This window comes from Pleurodeles waltl, chromosome 2_2, assembly GCF_031143425.1.
Source record: "Pleurodeles waltl isolate 20211129_DDA chromosome 2_2, aPleWal1.hap1.20221129, whole genome shotgun sequence".
Classification (NCBI taxonomy): domain Eukaryota; kingdom Metazoa; phylum Chordata; class Amphibia; order Caudata; family Salamandridae; genus Pleurodeles; species Pleurodeles waltl.
Window position 1 is genome coordinate 473391125 of NC_090439.1, and position 26286 is coordinate 473417410.

General features: G+C 49.8%; 1 protein-coding gene across 3 annotated transcripts in view; it reads right to left on the minus strand.

Moving 5' to 3' along the window:
* Positions 1-26286, minus strand: part of SMCHD1 (structural maintenance of chromosomes flexible hinge domain containing 1) — a 2128336-nt gene that overhangs the window by 231493 nt on the left and 1870557 nt on the right. For all 3 annotated transcript variants that reach the window (XM_069219969.1, XM_069219967.1, XM_069219968.1), the window contains 2 exons: positions 6666-6751; positions 5881-6003 (listed from right to left, as the gene is read on the minus strand). In XM_069219969.1, the coding sequence (XP_069076070.1) occupies positions 5881-6003; positions 6666-6751 (209 nt within the window). The remainder of the gene's footprint in view (positions 1-5880; positions 6004-6665; positions 6752-26286) is intronic.

A 26286-nucleotide genomic window follows, 5' to 3' on the forward strand; every position in this document is an offset into this window, starting at 1 on the left:
TGCTAAATCTCCACGCAAATATGCGGAGACTGGGAAGGTTCAGGTGGAGAACCGTTCACTGCTGCTGCAACAGAAGATCTTACCAAGGCTCTCCGTACTGCTGAAAGAGACCTTGTGCCATCTCCAGGTCTATGCATCGACTGCTGAGAGTTTGTCTGCTGTGGCGTTCAGAGATCCCGCCAGATGGTGAACCACCAGGGATATGCCCTGGTGTTCCAACCATGTCCAGAGGTGCAGAGCCTCTTGAAAAAGGGTCCACAACCCCACTCTGCCCTGCTTGTTACAGTACCTCCAGGCAGTGGTGTTGTCTGTGAACAGCTGCAGCACTTTCCATTGGGAGAAGGAAGGAATGCTTTTAATGCAAGCCTGATCGCCCGGAGTTCCAGAAGATTGATGTGGAGCCTGGACTCCGCCAGAGACCAGACACCTCTCATTTTCATCTCCCCCATGCGGCTGCCCCACCCCAGGAGTGACGCATCTGTCACTATTGTGAGGTCTGGTGGGGGGAACGGAGAGGGATCTGCCACTGACCCAATGTCGAATCGAAAGCCACCACTGCAATTTTTGCACAGTTTCCTCCGAGGTCTGGACCATGTTGGAGAAGTTCCCCTGATGTTGCGCACAGTGGAATTCAAGTCCCACTGCAGAGCCCGCATATGCCATCTGGCATGCGTGACCATCAGGATGCAGGTGGCCATGAGGCCCAGCAGCCTCAGAGTCATTCTCACCGAAAACCAGTATCACAGCCTGAATATCCCGAAATCGCCTTTTGGGAGTATATGCCCGAAACTGCACCCTGTCCAGAAGAGCTCCTATGTAAGGGAGCACCTGAGAGGGAGTCAGGAATGACTCTGGCACGTATATAGTGAATCTCAGTGAATGCAGGAGGTTCACTGTCGTCCGAAGGTGGGAGACAACAGTCTGGGGTATGTTCGCCTTCAACAACCAGTCTTCGAGGTAGGGGAAGCCAGAAAATCTTAGCCTGAGCACATGAGCTGCATTCACTGCCATCACTTTAGTGAACACCCGAGGGGCGCTGGTAAAGCCGAAAGGTAGCACGGTATATTGAAAGTGCTTGTGACATACCACAAATCGCAATTAACACCCGTGGGCAGGTAGGAAGGGTGTGTGGAAGCAGGCATCCTGCAGGTCCAATGCTACCATCCAGTCTCCAGGGTCGAAGGTAGAGAGGACCTGAGCCAGGGTTAGCATTTTGAACTTCTCCTTCCAGAGGAAGAGATTGAGGGCCCGGAGGTCTAGGATAGGACAAAGGCCCATGTCCTTCTTGGGCACTGGAAAGTAGCAGGAATAACAACCCTGACCTACTTCTGGCACAGGGAACCTCTCCATAGCTCTCTTGGCCAAGAGAGCCATAACTTCCTCACGTAGAAGCGCAAAATGCTCTGGTAAATGGTCATAAGACAGTGGCATGGCCGGAGGGGTAGTCTAGAAGGGGCGGGAATAGCCCCTTCAGACTATTTGCAAAACCCGCCCGTCCATTGTGATGGACTCCCAGTGGGGCAAGTGATGATGAATCCTGCTTCCAAACTGGTCCGGGATGGAGAGAGGGACTAGGAAGGTTTGGAGGCTGAACAGGGGGCGGACTGGGCAGACTGCTGGCTCCCTGGCCCTGTGGGATTTTGCATCTACAGCCACACAGGGGCTGTGCACCATGTGCGGCTCAGTGGCTGGCAGCTAAAGGACACGGTTGGGAGCCCCTTCCGTAGCCACGAAAGGGACAAAAACCTGGCTCCAAGGGACGAGGGCTGGCTGCGAGGCCAAGGAGCGAGCCGCAGCCCGTGACTCCTTAAAACGCTTGATCGCCAAGTCTGCGATGTTTTCGAAGAGACAGGTGCCATCGAACGGCATTGTCCATGAGTGATTGTTGGACATCGCCCTAAAAGTCAGACGTCCTCAACCAGGCGTGGCACCGTAAGGCCACCGTCAATGCAACCGATCTGCCCAGTGAGTCGGTCGTCTCAAGCCCACAACATATTGTGAACTTGGCCGCATCCTTCCCATCAGCAACAGCTTGAGAAAGGATGGTCCTGGCCTCCTCGGGGACCTTCGGCAGCACCGTCAACCGTATCCCACAAGGTATGCAAGTAGCGGCCCAAAAGGCATACAGTGTTCACAGACCTCAGTGCTAGACTGGAGGAATCAAATCAAATCATTAACATTTATAAAGCGCGCTACTCACCCGTGCGGGTCTCAAGGCGCTAGGGGAAAGAGGGGGTTACTGCTGCTCGAAAAGCCAGGTCTTTAGGAGTCTCCGGAAAGCGGAGTGGTCCTGGGTGGTCCTGAGGCTGGTGGGGAGGGAGTTCCAGGTCCTGGCCGCCAGGAAGGAGAAAGATCTCCCACCCGCCGTGGAGCGGCGGATGCGAGGGACGGAAGCGAGTGCGAGGCCAGAGGAACGGAGAGGCGGGTGGGGACGTAGAAGCTGAGGCGTTGGTTGAGGTATTCCGGTCCCTTGTCGTGGAGGGCTTTGTGTGCGTGGGTGAGAAGTCGAAAGGTGATCCTTTTGCTGACTGGGAGCCAATGCAGGTGTCTCAGGTGTGCGGAGATGTGGCTGTTGCGGGGTACGTCGAGGATGAGGCGGGCTGAGGCGTTTTGAATGCGTTGCAGGCGATTTTGGAGTTTGGCTGTGGTCCCAGCGTAGAGGGTGTTGCCGTACTCCAGGCGGCTCGTGACGAGGGCGTGGGTCACAGTTTTTCTAGTGTTGGCGGGGATCCAGCGGAAGATCTTGCGGAGCATGCGAAGGGTGAGGAAGCAGGCGGAGGACACGGCGTTGACTTGCTTGGTCATGGTGAGAAGAGGGTCCAAGATGAAGCTGAGGTTGCGGGCGTGGTCTGCGGGGGCTGGTGCGGTGCCGAGGGCCGTGGGCCACCAGGAGTCGTCCCAGGCGGAGGGGGTGTTGCCGAGGGTGAGGACTTACGTTTTTTCAGAGTTCGCCTTTAGGCGGCTGAGCCTCATCCAATCTGCGACGTCCTTCATACCCTCTTGTAGGTTGGTCTTGGCGCTGGCGGGGTCCTTAGTGAGGGAGAGTATAAGTTGGGTGTCGTCGGCGTAGGAGGTGATGATGATGTCGTGCTTGCGTACGATGTGTGCGAGGGGGCTCATGTAGACATTGAAGAGTGTCGGGCTGAGTGATGAGCCTTGAGGTACGCCGCAGATGATTTCGGTGGGTACTGAGCGAAACGGAGGGAGGTAAACTCTTTGGGAACGGTTTGAGAGGAAGGAGGCGATCCAGTCCAGGGCCTGGCCTTGGATCCCGGTGGAGCGGAGGCGGGTGATTAGGGTGCAGTGACAGACGGTGTCGAAGGCAGCCGAAAGGTCAAGGAGAATGAGGGCGACTGTTTCACCGTTGTCCATCAGGGTTCTGATGTCGTCTGTGACTGAGATGTGGTTGGTTCGGAATCCGGTTTGGGAAGGGTCGAGCAGGTTGTTGTTTTCCAGGAAGGTGGTCAGCTGTTTGTTGACGGTCTTCTCTATTACCTTGGTTGGGAAAGGCAGGAGAGAGATGGGGCGGAAGTTTTTCAGGTCGCTCGGGTCAGCCGTAGGTTTCTTTAGTAGGGCGTTGACTTCGGCGTGTTTCCAGCATTCGGGGAAGGTAGCAGAAGAAAAAGAAGAGTTGATGACGGCCTGGAGGTGCAGGCGATGATGTCGTCGGCTTTGTTAAAGATGAAGTGAGGGCAGGGGTCCGAAGGGGTGCCGGAGTGGATAGAGTTCATGGTGGATTTGGTTTCTTCAGTGTTGATGTGGGTCCAGTTGTTGAGGGTGATGGTCGGGGGTGCGCGTTCGGTGGTGTTTGGTTGGGCCTGGTGTCCGAAGCTGTTGTGGAGGTCGCTGATCTTGCGGTGGAAGAAGGTGGCGAGGGATTCGCACAAATCCTGTGAGGGCGTGACGGCGTTGGCGTTGGGGTTGGAGAACTCCTTGACGATGCTGAAGAGTTCTCTGCTGTTGTAGCTGTTTTTGTCCAGTCTGTCAGTGAAAAAGTTCCTTTTAGCAGCGCGGATCAGGTGGTGGTGTTCGCGGGTAGCGTTCTTGAGGGCGGTCATGTTGTCAGCGGTGTGGTCCTTGCGCCAGGCCTTCTCGAGAGCGCGACAAGTTTTCTTTGATTCTTTGAGGGTGTCAGAGAACCAGAGAGGTTTTTTGGTGTTGGTCTGTCGATGCGTGCGTTTGAGGGGAGCAAGGTTGTCTGCGCAGTTGGAGATCCAGTTTGTGAGGCTGAGGGCTGCGTCGTTGGGGTCGGTGGTGAGGGTGGGTTGGTTGGCGGCGAGTGCGGAGAAGAGTTGCTCTTCGGGGATCTTGTTCCACTGTCGACGAGGGATGGGTTGAGTGCGGAGGTGGCGGGTCTCGCGTCGGAATGTGAAGTGGACACAGCATCTTCTTCCCAAGTTGATCCAGTTTCTTTGATTCCCAATCTGGAGGTGCAGATGGGAATGCGCCATCTGAAGAAGAAGCCTGAATGACAAGGCTCTCAGGTGTAGGGACAGGAATTTAGGTTTGTTCGGCGGAGGCCGGTGGTGTTGGACAATTCTCCTAATCACAGGAGACCCTTTGCTGGGCCTGGACCAGGTATCCAGTAGGACATCAGTGAGGGCTTCATTAAAGGGTAACAGGGGTTCCGAAGTGGAAGCCCCAGGCTGAAGAACCTCAGTCACAAGGTTAGTCCTGACTACCAAACAAGGGAGCTTGGAGGCAAGGACCTCAACTGCCCTTCTGACCACCATGGAATAGGACTCTCCCTTCTACGTTGCCACAGAAGGGGAAGAAAGCATGCTAGCATCTGGGGGGTATCCAGACCCGTCCAAACTTTCCCCGTACTCCTATCCATAAGAAGAAGGGCCAGGATCCAACCTGGGGTGAGTAGACCCCATCAAAGACAGATCCGGTGTCGAGCGATGCCGTTCTAACTTTGGGTCGTCAGGGAAAAATATTGGGTCTGAAGGCACCGCAGGGGGTCAGCCTGCCCAAAAATGAGGTGCTTGGCCTCATAAAATTATCATAGCTGGGCAGGGGTGTCTCCGTCTCCCGGAAACTTGGGAGGCGCGGAGCCGACCCAGAAGAAGGCTCCGCGGACGGAGGCCTAGAGCGTCAATGCTCTTCCCACATTGTGTTGTCTGAGCAATGGGGTAAAGCCGTAGAATGTTTGGCTTTCTTTGGCTTTGTCTTCATGTGACCCCACGTGTCCCGAGGACTTTGAGTGGGATAAGTACAATAGTGGTGACTCTGCGAGCGGTCTCATCACCTGCCTTTCGAGCAAGACCAGGAGCGACGCAGAGTCCAGCACCGGGCCGCCATGAGCTTCAGGGACTGCTCTCTCAAAAAGTTGGGGTTCATGGCCTTGCACTCGGAGCACAACTTTGAGCCCTGGTCGCGCTCCGGACACCACAACCACACGAGTTGAAGATCCGTCACCAACATCATTCGGTGACAGGATTCACACGCGTAAACCCGGTCTTCAGTGACATCCTCGATGCACCAAAAAGGTAAAAAAAAAAAAAAGTCAACAAAAAGGTCAAAGTCAGTCAAAAAACAACTGAGGGTAGCACTTTCTGGACCTGCGCATAGGCTGGCACAGAAAGAAAAGAACTGACACTAGCGCACCAGGGTGACGCCTATATAAAACTGCAACGTCATCACGGTAACATTGATGGACGTGGAGTCGATCAACGCCACCCGATGACACGCAAGGGTGCTGCTCAAAGAAAAATCTCCAGATCCAGTCTGACACCTGGGGGAAATTCCAAAGTAAGGAATCTGCAACTAGAAGTCTCTATTAGATATACTCGTTTACATCCTATGAATGATGAAACTTTGGGGAAAACTAAACAAAAACAACCTAAAACATACTGCTGTCATATGGAAAAAACATACCTTGCCCAAAATATCTTTATTCCTTTTAGGGTAATTGCCAAGGGTGCACATTCTTCTTGGCTGTTTAATCATGGTTTGCTGATTGGCCATTTTTTGCTTTAAGGTGGATTCTATGTACTGCAACTGTGGAATAAATTTCAAAACGCAATTAAGATGAAAGGGTTGAAAATTTCAAAACATATTATTTGCATCTTCATACAAGAAACCAGGTCATAGTACCAGGCTATGCACATTTTACTCCACTAGCGATTCTTCTCACTTTTGAGAAAACGTTTTTATTGTTTTCAAAGCAAAATAAAGTTCTGAACCAAATTTCACAGTTAATGGCATGCTTCTGTGCATCTGTCAAAGCCCCACACGTGTGCTTCTTCCTAGAGGGATTTTACATATAACAAAACGTATGTATTAGCAGTGGTTAAACTAAGCTCGAGTAACTTGATGTATATAGTTCCACTGTTGAATTTCAACATGAATCACCATTCTTTGCTCAGCACTATGTATTAACCATGTTAACAAAAAATTACTTTTAAGACGATTGAGGCTTGATTAAGTGAGAATTAATCTAATACTTACTGCTTCCGCTAAAACACCATACACAGATCCTTAAATGGTGTCCACTTTTAATAGTTGTGTTAAGGAAATTATATAAGAGGTGGGTGGGTTATTACATAAATCTGGTCAACACAGCTAAAAGGTTGTAACTACTTCCAACCAACATCATTCATGGAAATCTATAAATATTACTTTGGATGCAAGAATGTAATCAGCAAGTGATGTGAACATACCCTGTTTTCTTCTGGTATTTCAAGCTTGTGTTTTTTAAGTTCATTTCTTAAAGTGAACTCCCTTGCTTTGGCTTCTACAACTTGACCTGAAAAACAATGAAAATTAAAATTAAAAATGTGATAGGTGGAATGCTTGAATTAATGTCAGCCGTTTGTAATAACTCTGGATCACAATGCAGCTAAATTTCTGAAATAACAGAAGAATTGAGGCATACATATGCTATGCACAGTAATCAGTATTTAGACAGAGGGACATTTTTGGGGACAGAAAACAATGGGCTTCTGTAGGAAGCTGGCTCTCTATGTAGTGCACTACAATGAAGTACACTGTGCAAACAGTCCAGTAGATCCTCAATTGGTATTGCAGAGGAAATATAGGACTATCGCTCTATTTGTGGCAGTGTGGGCGAGCAATTAGGCGTATCAGAGGATAGTGTAAAGCAATTGTTGTACTCACAGAGGCAATAAATGAGACACACACTCAAAGAATAAATCTGAGATCAATTTAGAACAAGCATTTGCAATGCATTAGGTCTTGCACTTTCTTGAGTTAGAGCTATTGACACTGTGAATTCATAACTGGGTTTTCTTTCCACATAAATTGGTCAAACCTGCCTCATAATTTCGTCTTTTCAAGCCATTTAATTCCAGTGGCCCAGCATTTAACTAGAGCACTTCCATTTACCCTTTTCCTCTAGTTACATAAACAATTATCATATAACCCTTTATCCGAAATAAACTTTTGGCATTAGAGTGTAATGCTCAAAACACCATAACAAACATTTCATTTGGGACAGATTGGATGGTGAAAGGTAAGAGGGAGTCGGGAGTAAAGATGGAGAGGACAAGTGGCGTAATAACATTATCAGTGGCCCTGAAGTACGAAAGTAAAATGGTTGACTGCATTTTCAGTAGGAAAATACAGCAGTAATTAGAGCTGAGTGAGGTCCATATGTCTCTGGGCCCCAGTGCCATTGAATAACTAGGCCTCCGGTGAGAAAGCGGATGAGGTAGAAAAAGTGAAGCAAAATGAATACAACAGACAAAACGAAGAAAGAGAAGGGGTCACAAAGAAATAAAAGAAAAAAAGGAAAGAAAGAACAAGTAAATGAAAACACAAATAAGAGAAGAAACAGAGCAAACGTGTGAGACAAAAGGAAAAAGGGAAGGAAACTAGTGAACAAAAGATAGAGGAAAAAATTATGAAAAGTGTGAAAAGAAAAAGAAAAATGACCATTAGAGGAAAATAGAGAGACGGTGAGAAAAAGAAGCAGCGAAAGAACCAGGGCATATATGTACTGACACATTTACCACAGACACAGAATGGGAAAACCACTTTGACACTTCAGGTCCCGACAAGTAACTGGTGGCTTCCACATACAGGCGTGAAAAAGAGGGATTTATAGTGAAATGTGAATTGACAGATAAAGATAAGAGAAACACCAGGGAAAGGAAGGAAAAAAGATCTTTAAAAAAAAAAAAAAAAAAAGTGAAAGAACGCATAACAAGTACAAGGAAAGCGCAAACAAAAAAAGACTCAGAATTAAAGGAAGAGAAAAAAAATAGTGAAATGAACTCCTGATAAAAAAAAGAGAGGAACGAAACAAAGAAAGAATTAACCACGTTTTTGTGAGTTTGAAAAAGGAGGTAGCAAGAGAAAGAGGGAAATAAAAAAGGGAGGAGTAGACAGAAACAGTAAAAAGAAAGAGCGAAACTGTTAACGTATGGATATTAAGAGCTGGAAGGGGAAAGTAGGGGAGAAATAAAACATTGAGAGTAAACATAGTGAAGGAAAGTGAGATCGGTGACACAGTCCCTCCCAAACAAAGATGGCAGCTAAGAATCAAATTAATTGGCTCTCTCACATCGTAAAACAGAAGTCAGAGTGTGGAACAGCAAAGGGCACTGCAGAATAGCAGGAGATGCATTAGCAGAGTTGTATGTGAACCCCAATACAGCAATATTGGGGAGCTTCAGATCAGGATTGGGGGTAAAGACAGAGCTGTGTACCGGCCCAGTGCTGGAATAACAGAAAGGCAGCGAGTGAGGAATGAGAAATGGAGTGCAGTGTAATTCCTGGTATTGGAATGATGGGGCGCTGCAAGTTAGGGTTGAGGAACACTGAAAGAGTTGTATGTTGGATGCAGTACTGGAATAGTAACGGGCACACAAGGTCAGAAGTGAGGTATGTTAATGGAGATAATTGTGAAACCTAGTATTGGCATGCCAGTGTTGCCGAGTGTTAGCAAGGAGGTGCCCTGTTGAAGGTGCAAGTGGAGCCCAGAATGGGAGTAGTATTGAACCTGAACCACAGAAGCGAGGAGTCCTAAAGGGTGTGTGTGAGAGCATTAGTATGGAGAAGAAATGAGCTGAGGTGCACTCACTGTGACGTGAATGAGACGTGAATGGGGTACCAGTATAGGAAAGGAAGTGACCTCGCCGGGGTAGAACTGATGGAGCTGCGTCCGAGGTCCTAGTACTAGAACAGCACAGTCATAGGAAGATGGCTCTGTACATACTATCTCAAAGGGAGAGATAGTGTGCATAGAGTCCAAGGGTTCCCCTTAGAGGTTGATAGTGGCAATAATAGATGATACTAATGCTCTATTTTGTGGTAATGTGGTCGAGCAGTAGGCTTATCAGAGGGCAGTGTTAAGCATTTGTTGTACACAAACAGGCAATAAATGGGAGCACACGCTCAATGACTTAAATTCAGGCCAATAGGCATTTATATAGAAAAATATTATTTCTTAATTTATTTTAGAACCACAAGATTTAGAATTCAAGTAAATATATAAATTGTAAGGTACTTGGCATAGGTAAGTAAGGAACTTTGAAGTAAAACAATAAGGTACACAGTTTTGGCAAAAATGGCAATAAGCTATTTTAAAAGTGGACACAGTGCAAAAATCAACAGTTCCTGGAGGAGGTAAGTACAAGTTAGTTTATCAGGTAAGTAAAGCACTTACAAGTTCAGTCTCCGGGGCATAGGCAGCACACCGTTAGGGGTTCAAGTCAACCCCAAACACCCAGCAACACAAGGCCGGTCAGGTGCAGAGGTCAAAGTAGGGCCCAAATAACATAGGTGCCTATGGAGACTAGGGGTGCTCCGGTTCCAGTCTGCTGGCAGGTAAGTACATGTGTCCTTAGGGAGCAGACCAGGGATTTTTTGTAGAGCTTTGGGGGGGGCACAAAATGCACCTTCAGCAGCACAGGGGCGGCCGGCAAAATAGGAGTCTGGTTTTAGATAGAAATTTGACCCAGGGCTGGAGTCCCTTTAAAGATGGTTCTTTGTAGTTTAGACTGAGCCACTGCATTCCTGAGTTCCGGGTCACCCCTAAATACTCAATTTAGGGGTGTATTTAGGGCTGGAGGGGAGTAGCCCAAGGCTACTGCCCCTGAGAGTGGCTACATCCTCCTTGTGCCTCCTCCCTGTGGGGAGGGGGACACATCCCTAATCCTAATGGGGGAAATCCTCCAAACCAAATATGGCTTTTCCTTAGGGGCTGTCCTGGCTGGAGGATGACTCTTCTTCGTTTTTTTCATTATCTCCTCCGGACCTGCCGCCAAAAGTGGGGGCTGTGTTCGAGGAGCGGGCATCTCCACTAGCTGGAGTGCCCTGGGGTGCTGTAACACCAGGCTTGAGCCTTTGAGGCTCACTGCCAGGTGTTACAGCTCCTGCAGGGGGAGGTGTGAAGCACCTACACCCAGTACAGGCGTTGTTCCTGGTCACAAAGTGCACAAAGGCACTCACCCCATGTGGCCAGAAACCTGTCTGGATGGGGCAGGCTGGCAGAAACTGGTCAGCCTAGAACTAGTAGTTGGGCTGGTATACAGGGGGCATCTCTAAGATGCCCTCTGTGTGCATTGCTCAATTAATCCCATAATGGAGTTAGATACCAAACTTCCCAGATTTCAGTGCAGCCATTATGGAACTGTGGAGTTCATGTTCGACAAACTCCCAGAACATATACTCTTTATGGCTACCCTGCACTTACAATGTCTGAGAATTGGCTTAGACACTGTAGAGGCATAGTGGTCATGCAGCTATGCCCTCACCTGTGGTATATAGTGCACTCTGTCTTAGGACTGTAAGGCCTGCTAGAGGGATGACTTACCTATGCCACAGGCAGTGGGTTGTGGTCCTGACACCCTAAGGGGAGTGCCATGTCGACTTAGGCTTTTTCTCCCCAACAGCACAAGTTGTGAGGCAGTGAGCATGTGCTGAGTGAAGGGACCCAGGGTGGCATAATACATGCTGCAGTCCTTAGAGACCTTCCCTGGTCACAGGGCCCTTGGTACCAGGGGTACCATTTACAAGGGACTTATGTGTGCCAGGGCTGTGCCAATTGCTGAGACAAAGGGACCTTTTTAGGGAAAAAACACTGGTGCTGGGGCCTGGTTTGCAAGGTCTCAGCACACGTTGAATCATAACCAGCATCAACTAAAGGCAAAACTTTAGGGGGTAACTATGCCAAGGAAGGCATTTCCTTACAATAAGTCACCCCTCTGGTAGGCCTTACACCCTACGGCAGGGTGCACCATACTATATGTGAGGACATAGTTGCATGAGCAATATGCCCCCACTGGGTCCTTGCCAAACTTGGGACATAGTGAGTGAACAGAGTAGCCCATTTTAAGTACATGTACTGGACACTGGTCAAACAAGAATTCCCCAACTACATGATGGCCCCTGTGCAACCTGGGTTATTTTCTATCAAACAACTCAGAATGATAAATCCAAACTGGTACCAGTATTGGATGTATTCCTAAAAGTACCCAGCTGTCACCTTAGAGGTGCCCCCTGTAAAAGCTAACTCAACTGGCATGGTTGCTGACTGGTTCCATCCTGCATGCCACTTGCAGACAGCCAATATACAAACCTGGGGGAGAGCCCTGGCTCTCTGGTTTGTAAGACAATGACCTTCCTGGGTGGAGGAGTTAGCACCCCCTCCCTCAGAAATGTGCACTCTCCTGACGGCTACCGTCCTTGAAACTCGAGCCCCAAGGGCTGCTGCTAGCAGCAGATGGCTTCCCCCTTTGTCAACCCCCACTTTTGGCGGGAGCAAAGGCGGGAAAACACACAAAGCGTAGGACGAGGGGTCTCACTGAGCATGCACTACCCCTAGGGGCTTGCAAGTGAAGTGGACCCTCCATTTCATTTTCCTCCATGTTGGATGGCAGGAAAATAGCCAATGAGGTTTAGGGTAGTGACCCTTCCCACAGGAAATGGTCACTGTAGTGGGTGTAGCCACCCAAGGGTAAGTGTCCCATTGAACACTAACAAGTTCCCCCTAAAACACCTACTAAATTCAGTATTTAGTGGGGTCCCCTAGACCAAGAAATCAGATTTATCAGGAAGAAAAGAAGACAGCACCAAAGAACCCGAAAGTACGAGAACAGAGTACCTGCTGCACCAGAAGAAGCTCCAAGACCCCTGCTTGGTGCACCAGAGTCCCGACAAACGCCACTGAGGAGGAGCTGACCACTGGACCCACCTCAAGAGACCCAGAGGACCTCCAGGCTTCGCAAATAGCTCGAAATCTCCCTTCTGAGTGGAGGCACTACTCAAGAAGCAAAAGAAACCAGCAAGAACCAGCAAACAAGTGAGGGTCATTTCACTGACCGGACGATATCTCCACAACCGAAAGTCGCAGCCGGACCCCACGATACACCGAGGACAGCCCGGACGAGACCTACAAGTGTGCCAACTTTGGTGGCACTGTTCCCTCCCGTGGCCGAGTTGTGCCAATACCCCAGGTACTTGTCAGTGCACGTCAGACACCAACAAAAACAGCTCACCCAGAGCTGCAACTGGAACAGGAGGAAGCCCTAGTCTAGGGACTTCAGGACCACCCTGGAACTCCAGCCAGAGCGCCCTTGTCGTCCTGCAAGGCCCCCAGAAGAAGACTTACCTCGAGCTAAAAAAGGGTTCCACTGCACACAGCATCCAAGACCTCCAACTCGCCCTTCATCCGGCTGCCCTAAGCCCAGCATCACAGAACTTACTGTGAGTCACGGGGCCCTAACCCCTTGCGACCGCAACAGCCCAAGGGGACCCAAAGGCACCACCTTTAAACCTGCAAACCAGCTCCTTTTCCAAGTGGCCCTGTGCCAAGAGATTTACCAGCACTGCTCCAGCCGGAAGCGGGAGCCGCCAGAGACTCGCCAGCTTGCACAATGTGCCCACCGACCTCAATGACCATCCTGCAAAAGAAGAGACTGGCAACTCACCCAGGTGATTTTATCTGCATTTTTCTAGGTGGCCTTCCATTGATTCCTATGGCACATAATTATGCACAAAAGACTAACTTTATTAAAACTCTGAAAAATCCTAACTCAAAAAGTACTTAATGTATCTTAACAATTTTGGTCTAAAACATTATATAAAAGTCTTAAGTATTTTTTATAAATTATGGTCTCGAGTTATTCATTGAGCGTGTGTGGTGCATGATTGATTTTGTGACTACAACAAATACTTAGCACAGATAAACTGCATCACCAGCTACCTTAAAAAATGGAGCATTGGGTGGGCTTATTTTCCCCTCTGAAAACCAACGTGCGTTGCCTGGACCCCTGCACAGTATGCCTAGCTTTGCACACTACATAGAGGGCCAGCCTCCTTATAGTCAGTAAAATACAGTACCTTTATTTTTGTAACACTGAGTGTTTATTTTCATGTGTGTAAGTGCGGTGTGACTACAGAAGTACTAAATAGATATGCCTTGGCTGCCCATCACAGCTACCTCTAGAGAGCCTGGCTTTTAGACACTGCCTACACTACACTAATAGGGGATACCTGGACCTGGTATTAGGTATAAGTACCTTAGGTACCCACCACACACCAGGCCAGCTTCCTGCATTTGTGGTGCAGCGGTGGGATAAGCACTTGCAATTGCCTTATCACTCTGTCACTTGGTACTTTCCACAGTAAAGACCATTCCTAGCTAGGGGTACACACTGTACCTAGTATCAAGGAAGTAGTCTCTTGGGGTTGGGTAAGCTAGGGGTCGAGGCATTGCCCTTGCTCCAAACTTGTTTTGGGAGACTTAGGCCCTCATTATGAACACGGCGGTAAACACTGCACCGCCAGCAGTAAAACCCGCCAACAGACCTGCAGTCCGGACCGCCGAATAATGAACCAACCGAAACACAGGCATCCTGAAAACCACCCACCACCAGCAGAGGAGTGACGACAACGACAGCAGAGCTCACCCACAGGCCGACGGAAAGGCCCTACCTGCCCATCAAATAATGAATCACTAGACCGCCATCAGTTCCGGGGCCAGAACCACCGCCACGCAAAGCCAGGTGGAAACGAACCAAGTATAAGGAAACACTCACCGGAGGCTAACACAAAATGCTGAAGCAGGCATGGATAGAGAGCTGCAGATCATGCCAGCCCTTCTCCTTGCCATACACCTCCACGACCGAGACCGCCGACAAAGGCGACAACGGTAAGTACCGCAACCTACGAAACAAGATGAGAAAGGGCACAGTTATAGATCCACCCACTCCACCCACCCTGCAACGATCCCACAACCCTACACAGCAGCACAAGCCATACATCCCACAGCAAGAGGGACTTACCCGACACAAGTCAAATCCAACCTGTCCAAAGTACTGACATGTGCCCCACACCCACAAACAATGAAACGAGAGACCAGGGATCCAGAGTGTGCCGCCAAAAACACAGGCCACACATTAACTTTGTATTCTGCTCACTGAGCAAACGAAGTGGATATAAGGCCAATAGCCAGTCCATAGTGCAAGTCTGATGGGCCACAATGGCTCCAACCTGACTCCCACAAGTGCTACGGAACTCCACCTCATAGGAGCAACAATGGGGCATCCAGGCACCTCTGGGAACAGGGGCAGGGGGTTGTGGGGGTGGGGATTTACAACAGGGGTGGAGCTTAGATATTTGTTTGGAAGGTGGAAGGGGTTTGGCCTTGGAAGGTGGGGGAGTGTGCTTGGAATGGGTGGAGCCAGATGGGACAGGCTCAGCATTGGGCTTCTTCCTCTCTGGGGAAGGGGCACGGAAATGTGAAGGGTGGACAGGGGGGGGCTGTGACGTGGAAGGAGGTGTGCACGTTTAGGGACGAGACATGGTGGACCAGTGGGTTGGAATAGGTCAGCACGGGAGAGGAAAAGTTTCTTTGGTGCAATTGGGTTGGACCTGGAGGAAGGCATGGGGGTAGTGGGAGTGGTTGTAAGTGATGTAGGTGTGCGTGTTGTGGGTGCAGGTGACTGGACAGTATGCTGAGGTGTGGTGGATTTGTGATGGGTGGGTGTTTTGGTTGGTTTGAGTGTTTTGGGAGGAGGGGAGTGGACACAGTGGGACAAGACAGGCTGCCAGTGTGAATGTATGTTGTCTGCAAGTCTGGTGAGTGTGCTGCATTTGTCAACTAAAGTAGCTGTGGTGAGTGCAGGTGTGGTGTCTGGGGTGCATGTATAGACGTGTGCTATTGTGGTGACTGCAGGAATAGGGTGAGCTACAGTGAATGAAGGTGCAGTGCCTGGGGGTGTGTATGTAGAAGGGACAGACAGGGAGGCGGAAGAGGTAGGCGTACCGGGGGAAGTGGATGTTGTTGTGTGTTCATGTGTATGTTGGCTGTGTGAATGCTTGTGGTGGGAGGTGTGGTGCTTGTGTTTTGAAGTGTGCCTGTGTGTCAGAATGTGTGCTTTGGACGGGTGAAGGGAGTGGGGTGCTGGAAGGGGTAGAGGAGGTTGGTGGGGGGACGGAATTACCAGGGACACTGGCTGCCGTCCAAGAGGAGGCCAGAGCCTGAAAAGAACTCTGTAGGCCAGACACGGCACCGTGAATGCCATCCAGATAGGCATTGGTCTGCTGCATCTCTGATGCTAGCCCCTGGATGGCATTGATGATGACACCAGTGAGGAATAATGGAATAGATGCAAAGAGGAATTACAATGAGGCACATGGACGTATTAGGAGGGTGATAGAGCGCACAAAAGGTCTCCTGAAGGCTAGATTTCGTTGTCTACATATCGCTGGCGGTTCCCTGGCCTATGTGCCTGAAAAGGTGTGTAGAATAGTGGTGGCCTGCTGCATGCTGCACAACGTGGCTGTGAGAAATTCTATCCTGGAGGAGGAGGGTGCTGTATATCTAGACCAGCTTCCTCAGAGAGGGGACGAGAGTGATGGTGATAAGGAAGGGGAAGATGTAAATTCCAGGACCCAACTGATACAACTCTACTTCTAGTAACTATGTGGGACAATTGGATTAGATTGGTGTCTGTGCATCATACTGTCAGTGTGCTTTGTCATCCCTGGGGATGGGGGGGAGAAGGGGGGTGGGGGGGGTTTGATCAATACTAATTGCCACTGTGTCCAGGTCTGCATAGGACAGCTTACAATTTAGTGTATTTTTTCAAAACATATTTATGCACAACATATAAGGCGAGTGGTGCTTTTCATGCTACGCAGGTACAAATAAAGGAGTTATCAACCAGTTGTATCCATACTTCACTTGGTTCACACATAAAGACAGGGGACTTTGTAACAGGTGTGATATATGTTTTATTTGGTGCAGGGATAACATCGTTCAAATTACAGTGATGGTGATGGGTCAATGGTGGTTATCCAAAATGGCAACATAGTGGCAGCATTGTTGTCAGTATTGGTAGGTCCATCCATGCTTACATGAGTTTTTATTATTTGTAGCACTGTTTGGTGGTTGATTGAGGGTGATGGTTGGTGGACAGTTTTTTGCAGAGTCACTTCCTAGAGGGGGCCTTGTTCTTGGCAGGTGTTCCTGTCCCATATCTTGGCCTGAGGGTCCGTTTGGGCACCTGTTGTTGGCCTGTAAGGGATGAGATGGATGTCCCCTGTGTGTCCTTAGAGGGTACTACATGTGAAGTTGCTGCTGATGCTCTTGTTGTCCGGTCTGTATCCCGTGCTGTAGTGGGGGCTTCCTGTTCTGTGTGGGCCTCAGGCTGTGTCTGGACAAGCTGCAGCAGCGCACCTGCTATGGTGGCCATTATGGCATTGTGCAGTTTCCACTGCTCCATGGCCTCTTGATGTTGTGCTTGCTGCATCCTCTGCTCCAGGGTGGATACTATCTGGGTCAATATGTCCTGGGTATGGTGGTAGGCTGCCAGGACCTCAGAGATCACGTCCTGGGCTGCGGCACCCATTCTGTGGCCTCCCCCCGGGCCAAGCCCCCTGTGCCTGTGTCCTCTGCAAAGGTCTGGCGGTACCACTTGTACGGGGGCCATCGTCTTCCTGCCTGTTGGTAGGGGGGTGACTGTGGCCTCTGTACTTGTTTTCCACCAATCTGTGGCCTGGATACACAGGTGTGGGGACAGTTGCCATGGGCTGATGTTATTGGCTGGGTGGTATCGGTGTCAGTTGTATCCTGGTTGGGGCTGCTGGGTGGTGACAGTCCAGGACTGTGTGAGGGGCCAGGGTGATCCTCAGTGTCCAGGATTCCATCCCCAGTGTCCTGTGAGGTGCCTCAGTCTCCCTGGGGGTACTGCTAATCCTTGTCCTGTCCGTCAGGGTGGCATGGGTGGTGGTGCCTGTTGGGGGAAATGGACATGTCTGTTACATTAGCATGGTCGGAGGGGGGTCACAGGCCTGGGTGGATTTGTGCAGCTTACACACTTTGGGGCCATGCAGGATGCTTTAGTGAGGTTAGCATTGCTTTTAGCTTAGGATGTGGAGGTGCATTGTGGGGGTTATAGGCCATTGTGTTTCCTTGCAGGGGTGGGTGGCTGTGCACAGGGGGGGGGGGGGGGTGGGCCCGTTAGTGGCTTTGTGGGCATGCAGGGGGAGTGGATTCAGTGCCTGTGGGATGGGTGGGGTAGTGGTCCTGGTGGGTGTTGGAGGGGTGGGGTGGTGCATGCATTCCAGGTGTGATGGATATGGGGCAAATGTAGACGACTTACCTGAGTCCATTCCTCCAGTGAGTCCAGTGAGGCCCTCAGGGTGCAGGATGGTCAGTACCTTTTCCTCCCAGTCAGTGTAGTCGGGGGTGTTGGTGGAGGTTCTCCCCCAGTCTTCTGGACTGCAATGTGGTGCCTAAATGCCATGGCCCTGACCTTCCCCCGCAGGTCGTTCCATCTCTTGCAGAAGTCGTCCCTGGTGCGTGGATGGTGTCCCACTGCATTGACCCTGTTGACTATTGTCTGCCATAGCTCCATCTTCCTGGCAATGGGTGTGTGCTGCACCTGAGCCCCGGTTAGTTGTGGCTTGACCTTCAGTATCTTGTCCACCATAGTCCTTAGCTCCCTTTTTGTGAAGTGTGGGTGTTTGGGGGATGCCATGGTGAGTGTCGTGAATGGTGTCTGGTGTGGATCTCGGTGAGGGTGCTCTTCTGTGTTTGGGTGTAAGTATTGTGGATTGTGGCATTCGGTGTCTGCTTCTGGTGATCGGTGTCTGCTTCTGGTGATCTCTGTCTTTGTTGGAGTACTTTCATTGCAAAGGATTGTGGAGTGTATCTGTGAGAGTTTTATGGTGTTGTGAATATGTGTAAGGTGTGTGGGTTTCTAACTTATTCAATGTGTGCACTTCTTACTGTTGGGTCCACTTGCCGCCCGTGGCGGTCTGCACTGCCAATGGTCGTTCGGCTTCCACTGACCGTCAAGGAGATTTGTGCATCATTATTTGGAGGGCGGGGTGTTGGTGTGCTCGGCGGCGGTGGGGTGGGAGGCCCAGCATTTCCGCCGACAAGGTCCTGACGGAGACTGGTGGACTGGTAATTTTTGTCGGAATCAGATTTTTGAATCATTATATGGCGGGTTTCTGTTCATCGCCAATGGCGGTCTTCTGTTCACCGTCACCACGGCGGTCGGCGGTGTTTACCACTGTGTTCATAATGAGGGCCTTAGTTAGGGATCCTACACCACTCTAGCTAGCTGACATATCTTCAGTAGAGCACATCTCTCCGGCCATGGATTCTCCCCATGAAAACCTGACCTTTCAAGAACTTAGGAAGATATGTGTTCAGAGGAAACTGAAGACTGGGAGAAATCCCAATAGGACTCTACTTCTGGGCCTGCTCCACCAGGTTGACCGGGAACATATTAGTAGCCAGGAGGAGGAGAAAGAGGAAGAAGTAGACTATGACCCTCCAGTGCTAGAGAAGGAAAACGCAGCCACTGAGGTGGGTCAGGAAGAACCTAGGGAAGATCAGAGAAACTCTAGACACATCCACAGTCCTGTTGTGAGCACTTAGCAGTGTAAAGGGGTGGTCACACCAGTAGGTCCAGCTTTGTCCCTAGGGGCTGGTTCAGAGGGTGTCCAAGGGTCCAAATAGATCTCCCTCTGCCCAATCTCACATCTCCTCAGTATCTGAGTAGACCCACTGTTCAACTCCAGGGGACGATTCCCTAGATAGGGAACTTGGGCAACTGAGACTACAGGAGGCCAAGCTGAGGCTGCAACATCAACAGCAACAGCTAGCCCTAGATAGGGAGCCCATGGCAGTAGAGAGAGAGAGAAAGGGAGAGAGGAAGCAATTGCTGTTAACACCCCATGGTGGCAGCAAGTTCAGTTTCAGGGAGGACTCTTGATTCCAGGAACCTTAGTAAAGTTGTTCCCCCCTACAAGGTGGGGGATGACATCAACAAGTGGTTCTCTGGTCTGGAAAGGGCCTGTAAAGTACAGAGGGTTTCCCAGAAACAGTGAGCTGCTATCCTTTGACTCTCCTTCTCTGACAAGGGTAGGGGTAGGCTCCTTACTGTCAGAGAGGAAGATAATGATAAATACACAATTTTGAAGTCTGCTCTTTTGGATGGTTTTGGTCTCACCACTGAACAATACAGCATATATTTCAGGGAGACCAGGAAAAATGTCTCCCAGGATTGGGTTGATTTTGTGGACTGCTCTGTTTAAGCTTTGGAAGGCTGGTTACATGGTAGCAATGTCAGTGATTATGAGAGCTTATACAATCTTATTCGGAGAGAGCATATACTTAACAATTGTGTGTCTGAGTTGCTGCACTAGTACTTGGTGGACTCAGATCTGACCTCTCCCCAAGAACTGGGAAAGAAGGAAGACAAATAGGTCAGAACAAGGGTGAGCGGAAAGGTTCACATGGGGGGGTGACAAACACAAGAAAAAAGAAACCGTTAAGTCTCAGGACAAGAGTGGAGACAAAGATAAAAGTAAGGACTCCCATCAGGCCCACAAAACTCCTCTAGGGGTGAGACTAAAACCTATTTTTTTCTCGGCACATATTAAAAAGCCCTGGTGCTATGTGTGGAGAAATAAAGGACATAGGCCAGGGGACAGCTTCTGTCCTGGTAAATGCCCTGAGCGTTCCATCACTACTACCTCCACTTCCACTCCTAGTGCCCCTAGTAGTAGTAGTGGTGGTGGGACTACTGGCAGTATTCAGCCCAAAAGTGTCGTTGGGTTCACATTTGGGCCGATAGTGAAATCCGGGGTAGGTTTAGAGACCCCCAAGACAGTTTTTGCCTCACAGAGTAGCACTGGCCTTGCCACCCTAGCTGCTTGTCCTCTTAATATGGATATGTAAAAGCAGCACATTCTGTAAATGGTGTTGAGGCAGAGGCCTACAGGGACATGGGTGCCAGTGTCACCATAGTTACTTAAAAGTTAGTGTCACCTGCACAACACCTACTTGGTCACAAGTAACAAGTCACTGATGTGAATAACTCCATTCACTCCCTCACCGTAGCTGTAGTTCAGATTAGCTGGGGTGGAGTTACTGGCCTAAAACAGGTGGTAGTCTCTCCTAACTTCCCTGTTGAGTGTCTCCTAGGGAATGACGTGGAGACCCCAGATTGGGCTGAGGTAGAGTTCCTTGTCCATGCAGCCATGCTGGGTAACATTTCCTCCCTTTACTCTCTATGCAGAGTAAAGAGCAACGTAGGGAAGGAGCCCTGGAGAATGGAATAATGGCCCAGGACACTGCTGAAAACACAGGCACGCAGAATACCAAATTATACCCTGCCCACCCGATCACTAAGAATCCCACTCCTCTGAGGGAGGATATCACCCCAAGGGTGGAGCCTGTACCACAGGAGCCAAAAGCTATCAACACTGAGCTCCTGTGGAAGGAACCTAATATAGAACAGAAAACCTGCCATGTCTTAGAAAACTTGGAGCAGCCCTCCTGCCCTCCCAGAGAAACTTGGGTGCAGCAACCCTGTCCTGCTCTACCCCAGGTAGGACAGCAACCCTGTCCTCCTTTAGAGGCTTTAGGCCCCTATTTTGACCTGCTCTAGCCCTGCTAAGACAGCACCACTGTCTAGCTTTACAACCCTTAGGACAGCACCCCTGTACTAACATAGAGCCCCAGGGACAGTCATCCTGCCCTGCTCTATTACTTGTTCCACACCCTAAACATAGGGAATCACAGGACCCACAGTTTAAATATACTTAAGGGAAAAGTTATCAAAGAAGGTGATCTACCGCTCCACAGGGAAGGGGCCACATAGTAGATGATAATGGAAGTTACCACGTGTAAGGAAATGCCTCCTTGGCATGGTTACCCCCTACATTTTTGCCTTTGCTGATGCTAAGTTATGATTTCAAAGTGTGCTGGGACCCTGCTAACCAGGCCCCAGCACCAGTGTTCTTTCCATAAACTGTACCTTTGTCTCCACAATTGGCACAACCCTGGCACTCAGGTAAGTCCCTTGTAACTGGAACCCCTGGTACCAAGGGCCCTGATGCCAGGGAAGGTCTCTAAGGGCTGCAGCATGTCTTATGCCACCCGGGGACCCCTCACTCAGCACATGCACACTACCTCACAGCTTGTGTGTGCTGGTGGGCAGAAAATGACTAAGCTGACATGGCACTCCTCTCAGAGTGCCATGCCAACCTCACACTGCCTGTGGCATAGGTAAGCAACCCCTCTAGCAGGCCTTACAGCCCTAAGGCAGGGTGCACTATACCACAGGTGAGGGCATATGTGCATGAGCACTATGCCCCTACAGTGTCTAAGCAAAACCTTACACATTTTAAGTGCAGAGAAGCCATAAGAGTATATGGTCTGGGAGTTTTTCAAACACAAACTCCACAGTTCCATAATGGCTGCACTGAAATCTGGGAAGTTTGTTATCAAACTTCTCCGCACAATAAATGCACTGATGCCAGTGTGCAATTTATTGTAACATACACCCAGAGGGCATCTTAGAGATGCCCCATGAATACCAATTCGACTTCTAGTGAAGGCTGACCAGTTCCTGCCAGCCTGCCACACACCAGACATGTTGTTGGACACATGGGGAGAGTGCCTTTGTCACTCTGTGGCCAGGAACAAAGCCTGTACTGGATGGAGGTGCTTCTCATCTCCCCCTGCAGGAACTGTAACACCTGGTGGTGAGCCTCAAAGGCTCACTCACCCCTTTTGTTACAGTGCCCCAGGCCATCCGAGCTAGTGGAGATGCCGCCCCTCCGGCCACTGCCCCACTTTTGGCAGCAAGGCTGGAGAAGATAATGACAAAAACAAGGAGGAGCCACCCACCAGTCAGGACAGCCCCTAAGGTGTCCTGAGCTGAGGTGACCCCTGCCTTGAGAAATCCTCCATCTTAAGTGTGGAGGATTCCCCCAATAGGATTAGGGATGTGTCCCCCTCCCCTCAGGGAGGAGGCACAAAGAGGGTGTAGCCACCCTCAAGGACAGTAGCCATTGACTACTGCCCTCCCAGACCTAAACACACCCCTAAATTCAGTATTTAGGGGTCCCCCAGATCCCAGGAAATCAGATTCCTGCAACCTGAAGGAACAAGGACTGCTGATCTACAAGCCTGCAGAGAAGGAGGAAGACGACAACTGCTTGGCACCAGCCCTACCGGCCTGTCTCCAACTTTGAAAACCTGCTCCAGCGACACATCCAATAGGGACCAGCGACCTCTGAAGCCTCAGAGGACTGCCCTGGACTAAAGGACCAAGAAACTCCTGTAAATAGCGGCCCTGTTCAAAACCAGTTACTACTTTGCAACAAAGAAGCAACTTTCATAGATTACACGTTTCCCGCTGGAAGCGTGAGACTTCACACTCTGCACCCGATGCCCCCGGCTCGCGATCCAGAGAACAAACATCTCAGGGAGGACTCCCCGGCGACTGCGAGCCCGTGAGTAACCAGAGACGAACCCCCTGAGCCCCCACAGCGACGCCTGCAGAGAGAATCCAGAGGCTCCGCCTGAACGCGACTGCCTTTAACACGGGACCCGATGCCTGGAACCAACACTGCACCCGCAGCCCCCAGGACCTGAAGGAACCGAACTTCAACGCAGGAGTGACCCCAGGCGACCCTCAGCCTAGCCCAGGTGGTGCTGTCCTGAGAAGCCCCCCTGTGCTTGCCTGCACCGCTAGAGTGACCCCCGGGTCCCTCCATTGTTTCCTACCTGAAACCCGACGCCTGCCTTGCACACTGCACCCGGCCGCACCTGTGCCGCTGAGGGTGTGTTTTGTGTGCCTACTTGTGTCCTATCCAGTGCTCTACAAAACCCGCCTGGTCTGCCCCTGAGGACGCAGGTACTTACCTGCTGGCAGACTGGAACCGGAGCACCCCTGTTCTCCATAAGCACCTATGTGTTTTGGGCACCTCTTTGACCTCTGCACCTGACCGGCCCTGAGCTGCTGGTGTGGTAACTTTGGGATTGCCTTGAACCCTCAACGGTGGGCTGCCTATGCCCCAGAACTGAGAATTGTAAGGGTTTTACTTACCTCCAAATCTAACCTCTACTTACCTCCCCCAGGAACTGTTGATGTTTGCAGTGTCCACTTTGAAAATAGGTTATTGCCATGTTTACAAAGACTGTATATGATATTGCTTTTATTCAAAGTTCCTAAAGTATCTAAGTGAAGTACCTTACATTTAAAGTGTTTAATGTAAATCTTGAACCTGTGGTTCTTAAATTAAACTAAGAAAATATATTTTTCAAAATAAAAACCTATTGGCCTAGAGTAAGTCTTTGAGTGTGTGTTCCTCATGTATTGCCTGTGTGTGTACAACAAATGCTTAACACTACCCTCTGATAGGCCTACTGCTCCACCACACTACCACAAAATAGAGCATTGGAATTATCTACTTTTGCCACTATCTTACCTCTAAGGGGAACCCTTGGACTCTGTGCACACTATTTCCTTCTTTGAAATAGTATATACAGAGCCAACTTCCTACACCACTCTACTGCAGAGCTACTCTCCACTTATCACCACTTAGACAATAGAGTCTTAACTGGCCAAGATCAGCCTTATTGTTCTTCGTTTGGGGGAGGAAGTTATGTAGGAAAGTGGCCTCTTTCTAGCATGGTTACCCCCCACTTATTGGCCTGCTTGTCCGTGTGTTTGACTGTGTTCACTGGGATCCTGCTACCCAGGACCCCAGTGATTATGCTCTCTCCTTTAAACTTGGATGCTGGAACCTTTTTCACCCCATATTTGGCATACTGGTACCCCCATGTAAGTCCCTAGTATATGATACATAGGTACCCAGGGCATTGGGGTACCAAGGGATCCCTATGAGCTGCAGCATGTATTATGCCATCCATAGGGAGGCCATGCAAAGTGTTCTGCAGGCCTGCCATTGCAGCCTGCGTGAAAGGGTGCATGTACCCTTTCACCACTGGTCACTGCACAAGGTCACTGTAAATCACCCCTATGACAGGCCCTCCTAGCCAAGAGGGCAGGGTGCAAGTACTTGTGTGTGAGGGCACCCCTGCACTAGCAGAGGTGCCCTAACAAACTTCAGGCCCACTTTCCTGGACTTTGTGAATGCGGGGACGCCATTTTACATGTGTACTAGACATAGGTCACATTTATCCACAATTCTTTCATGTGTGTATGTGCTCTGTGACTACAATGGTTTTGCTTGAGCTTTGCATGTCTCCTAGATATGCCTTGGCTGCTCATCCACAGCTACTTCTGGTGAGCCTGGCTTCTAGACACTGCCTACACTACACCGATAGGGGATACCTGGACCTGGTGGGTACCCACTACACACCGGGCCAGCATCCTACACTATCCATGATATCATTTATCTCCTGTAGAGAATAATCTTCTCAGGAGTGCATCTCAACCCACCTCCCCCTGGTTTTGTGGCGTGCCCTGTATTTTCCGTCTAAATGTACAAGTTACTTACCTTCGGTAACTAAATATCTGGTAGAAACATATTCTAGCTGCAGATTCCTTACCTTAGAATTTTCCCCCAGGTGTCAGACTGGATCCGGAGATTTTTCTTCGAGCAATACCCTTGCGCGTCGGTAGGTGGCATCAGTCATCTCCGCACGCGTCGTGGTTGTCGCAATGACGTCAGGAGTAGTATATAGACGCCGCCCTCGCGCAGTGACACCAGTTTCTTTTAACGACTTTCCATGCCAGAGTGCAGAGCCGCTAAGAACACAGAGTGGTGCACCAGAGCTAAGGACCTGAAAGGAGAAATCCCTGACCCCAGAAATCGGTTTGCAAGGGGGGAGGATGGGTGGGCAGTAATGAATTTGCAACCAGAATATGTCTTTACCAGATATTTTGTTACTGGAGGTAAGTAACTTGTACATCTGATAGAGACTTCTAGTTGTAGATTTCTTATCTTAGAATAGATACCCAAGCAATGCCATCCTCGGTGGTGGGCTGCGAACCAAGATCATACTATAAAGTCCTGCAGGACCGAACGACAGACCTGACTATCCAGGCAGTAATGCTTAGCAAACGTGTGCAGGGATGCCCACGTAGCTGCCTGGCAGATATCCAGGACAGGAACTCCGCAAGCTAACACGGTGGAAGCAGCAGTCCCTCTGGTGGAATGAGCACGCAAGCCTTCAGGAGGTTGCTTCTTGGCCAAAGCGTAGCACATTTTGATGCAAAGAAGCAACCATCGAGAGATGGTACGCTTTTGAACCGCCTTCCCTTTTCTCGCACCCACATAGCCAACGAAGAGTTGATCGTCTACCTGGAAATCTTTAGAACGATTGAGGTAGAACGCCAATGCTCTTCTTGGGTCCAGACGGTGGAGTCTCTCCTCCTCATGGGAAGGATGTGGGTGTGCGTAGAAGGTAGGCAAAGTGATGGACTGGCCTACATGAAATAGTGTAGCCACCTTAGGAAGGAAGGAAGCTCTAGTGCGTAACACTACTTTGTCAGGATGTACAGACAAGAATGAAGGTTTTGAGGAAAGAGCCTGAAGCTCACTCACCCTGCTAGCAGAGGTGATAGCGACCAGAAAGACAGTTTTGAAGGTGAGGAGCGGCAAGGGACAATTATGCATGGGCTCAAAGGGGGTACACATCAAATAAGTAAATACAAGATTAAGGTCCCACTAAGGCATGATAAATGGAGTGGGAGAAAATAAGTGGGTGAGCCCTTTTAAGAACCTACTCACAATAGGAGATTTAAAGAGTGAGGGCTGATCAGGTAGCCTAAGAAAGGCGGAAATGGCAGATAAATACCCTTTAAGGGTGCCCAAGGAAGAGCCCCGCTGGGCTAAAGAAAGAATGAACAGAAGAACCTCTGACAGAGGGGCAGAAAGGGGATCAACAGATTTGTTGGTACACCATGCAACACATTTATTGTAACAACAGGTGTATACAGTTTTAGTCGATGGACGCCTGGCTGCCAAGATAACACTGCAGACCTCGGGTGGAAGGGCAAAAGTCGTCAACTGTTGCCGCTCAATCTCCAC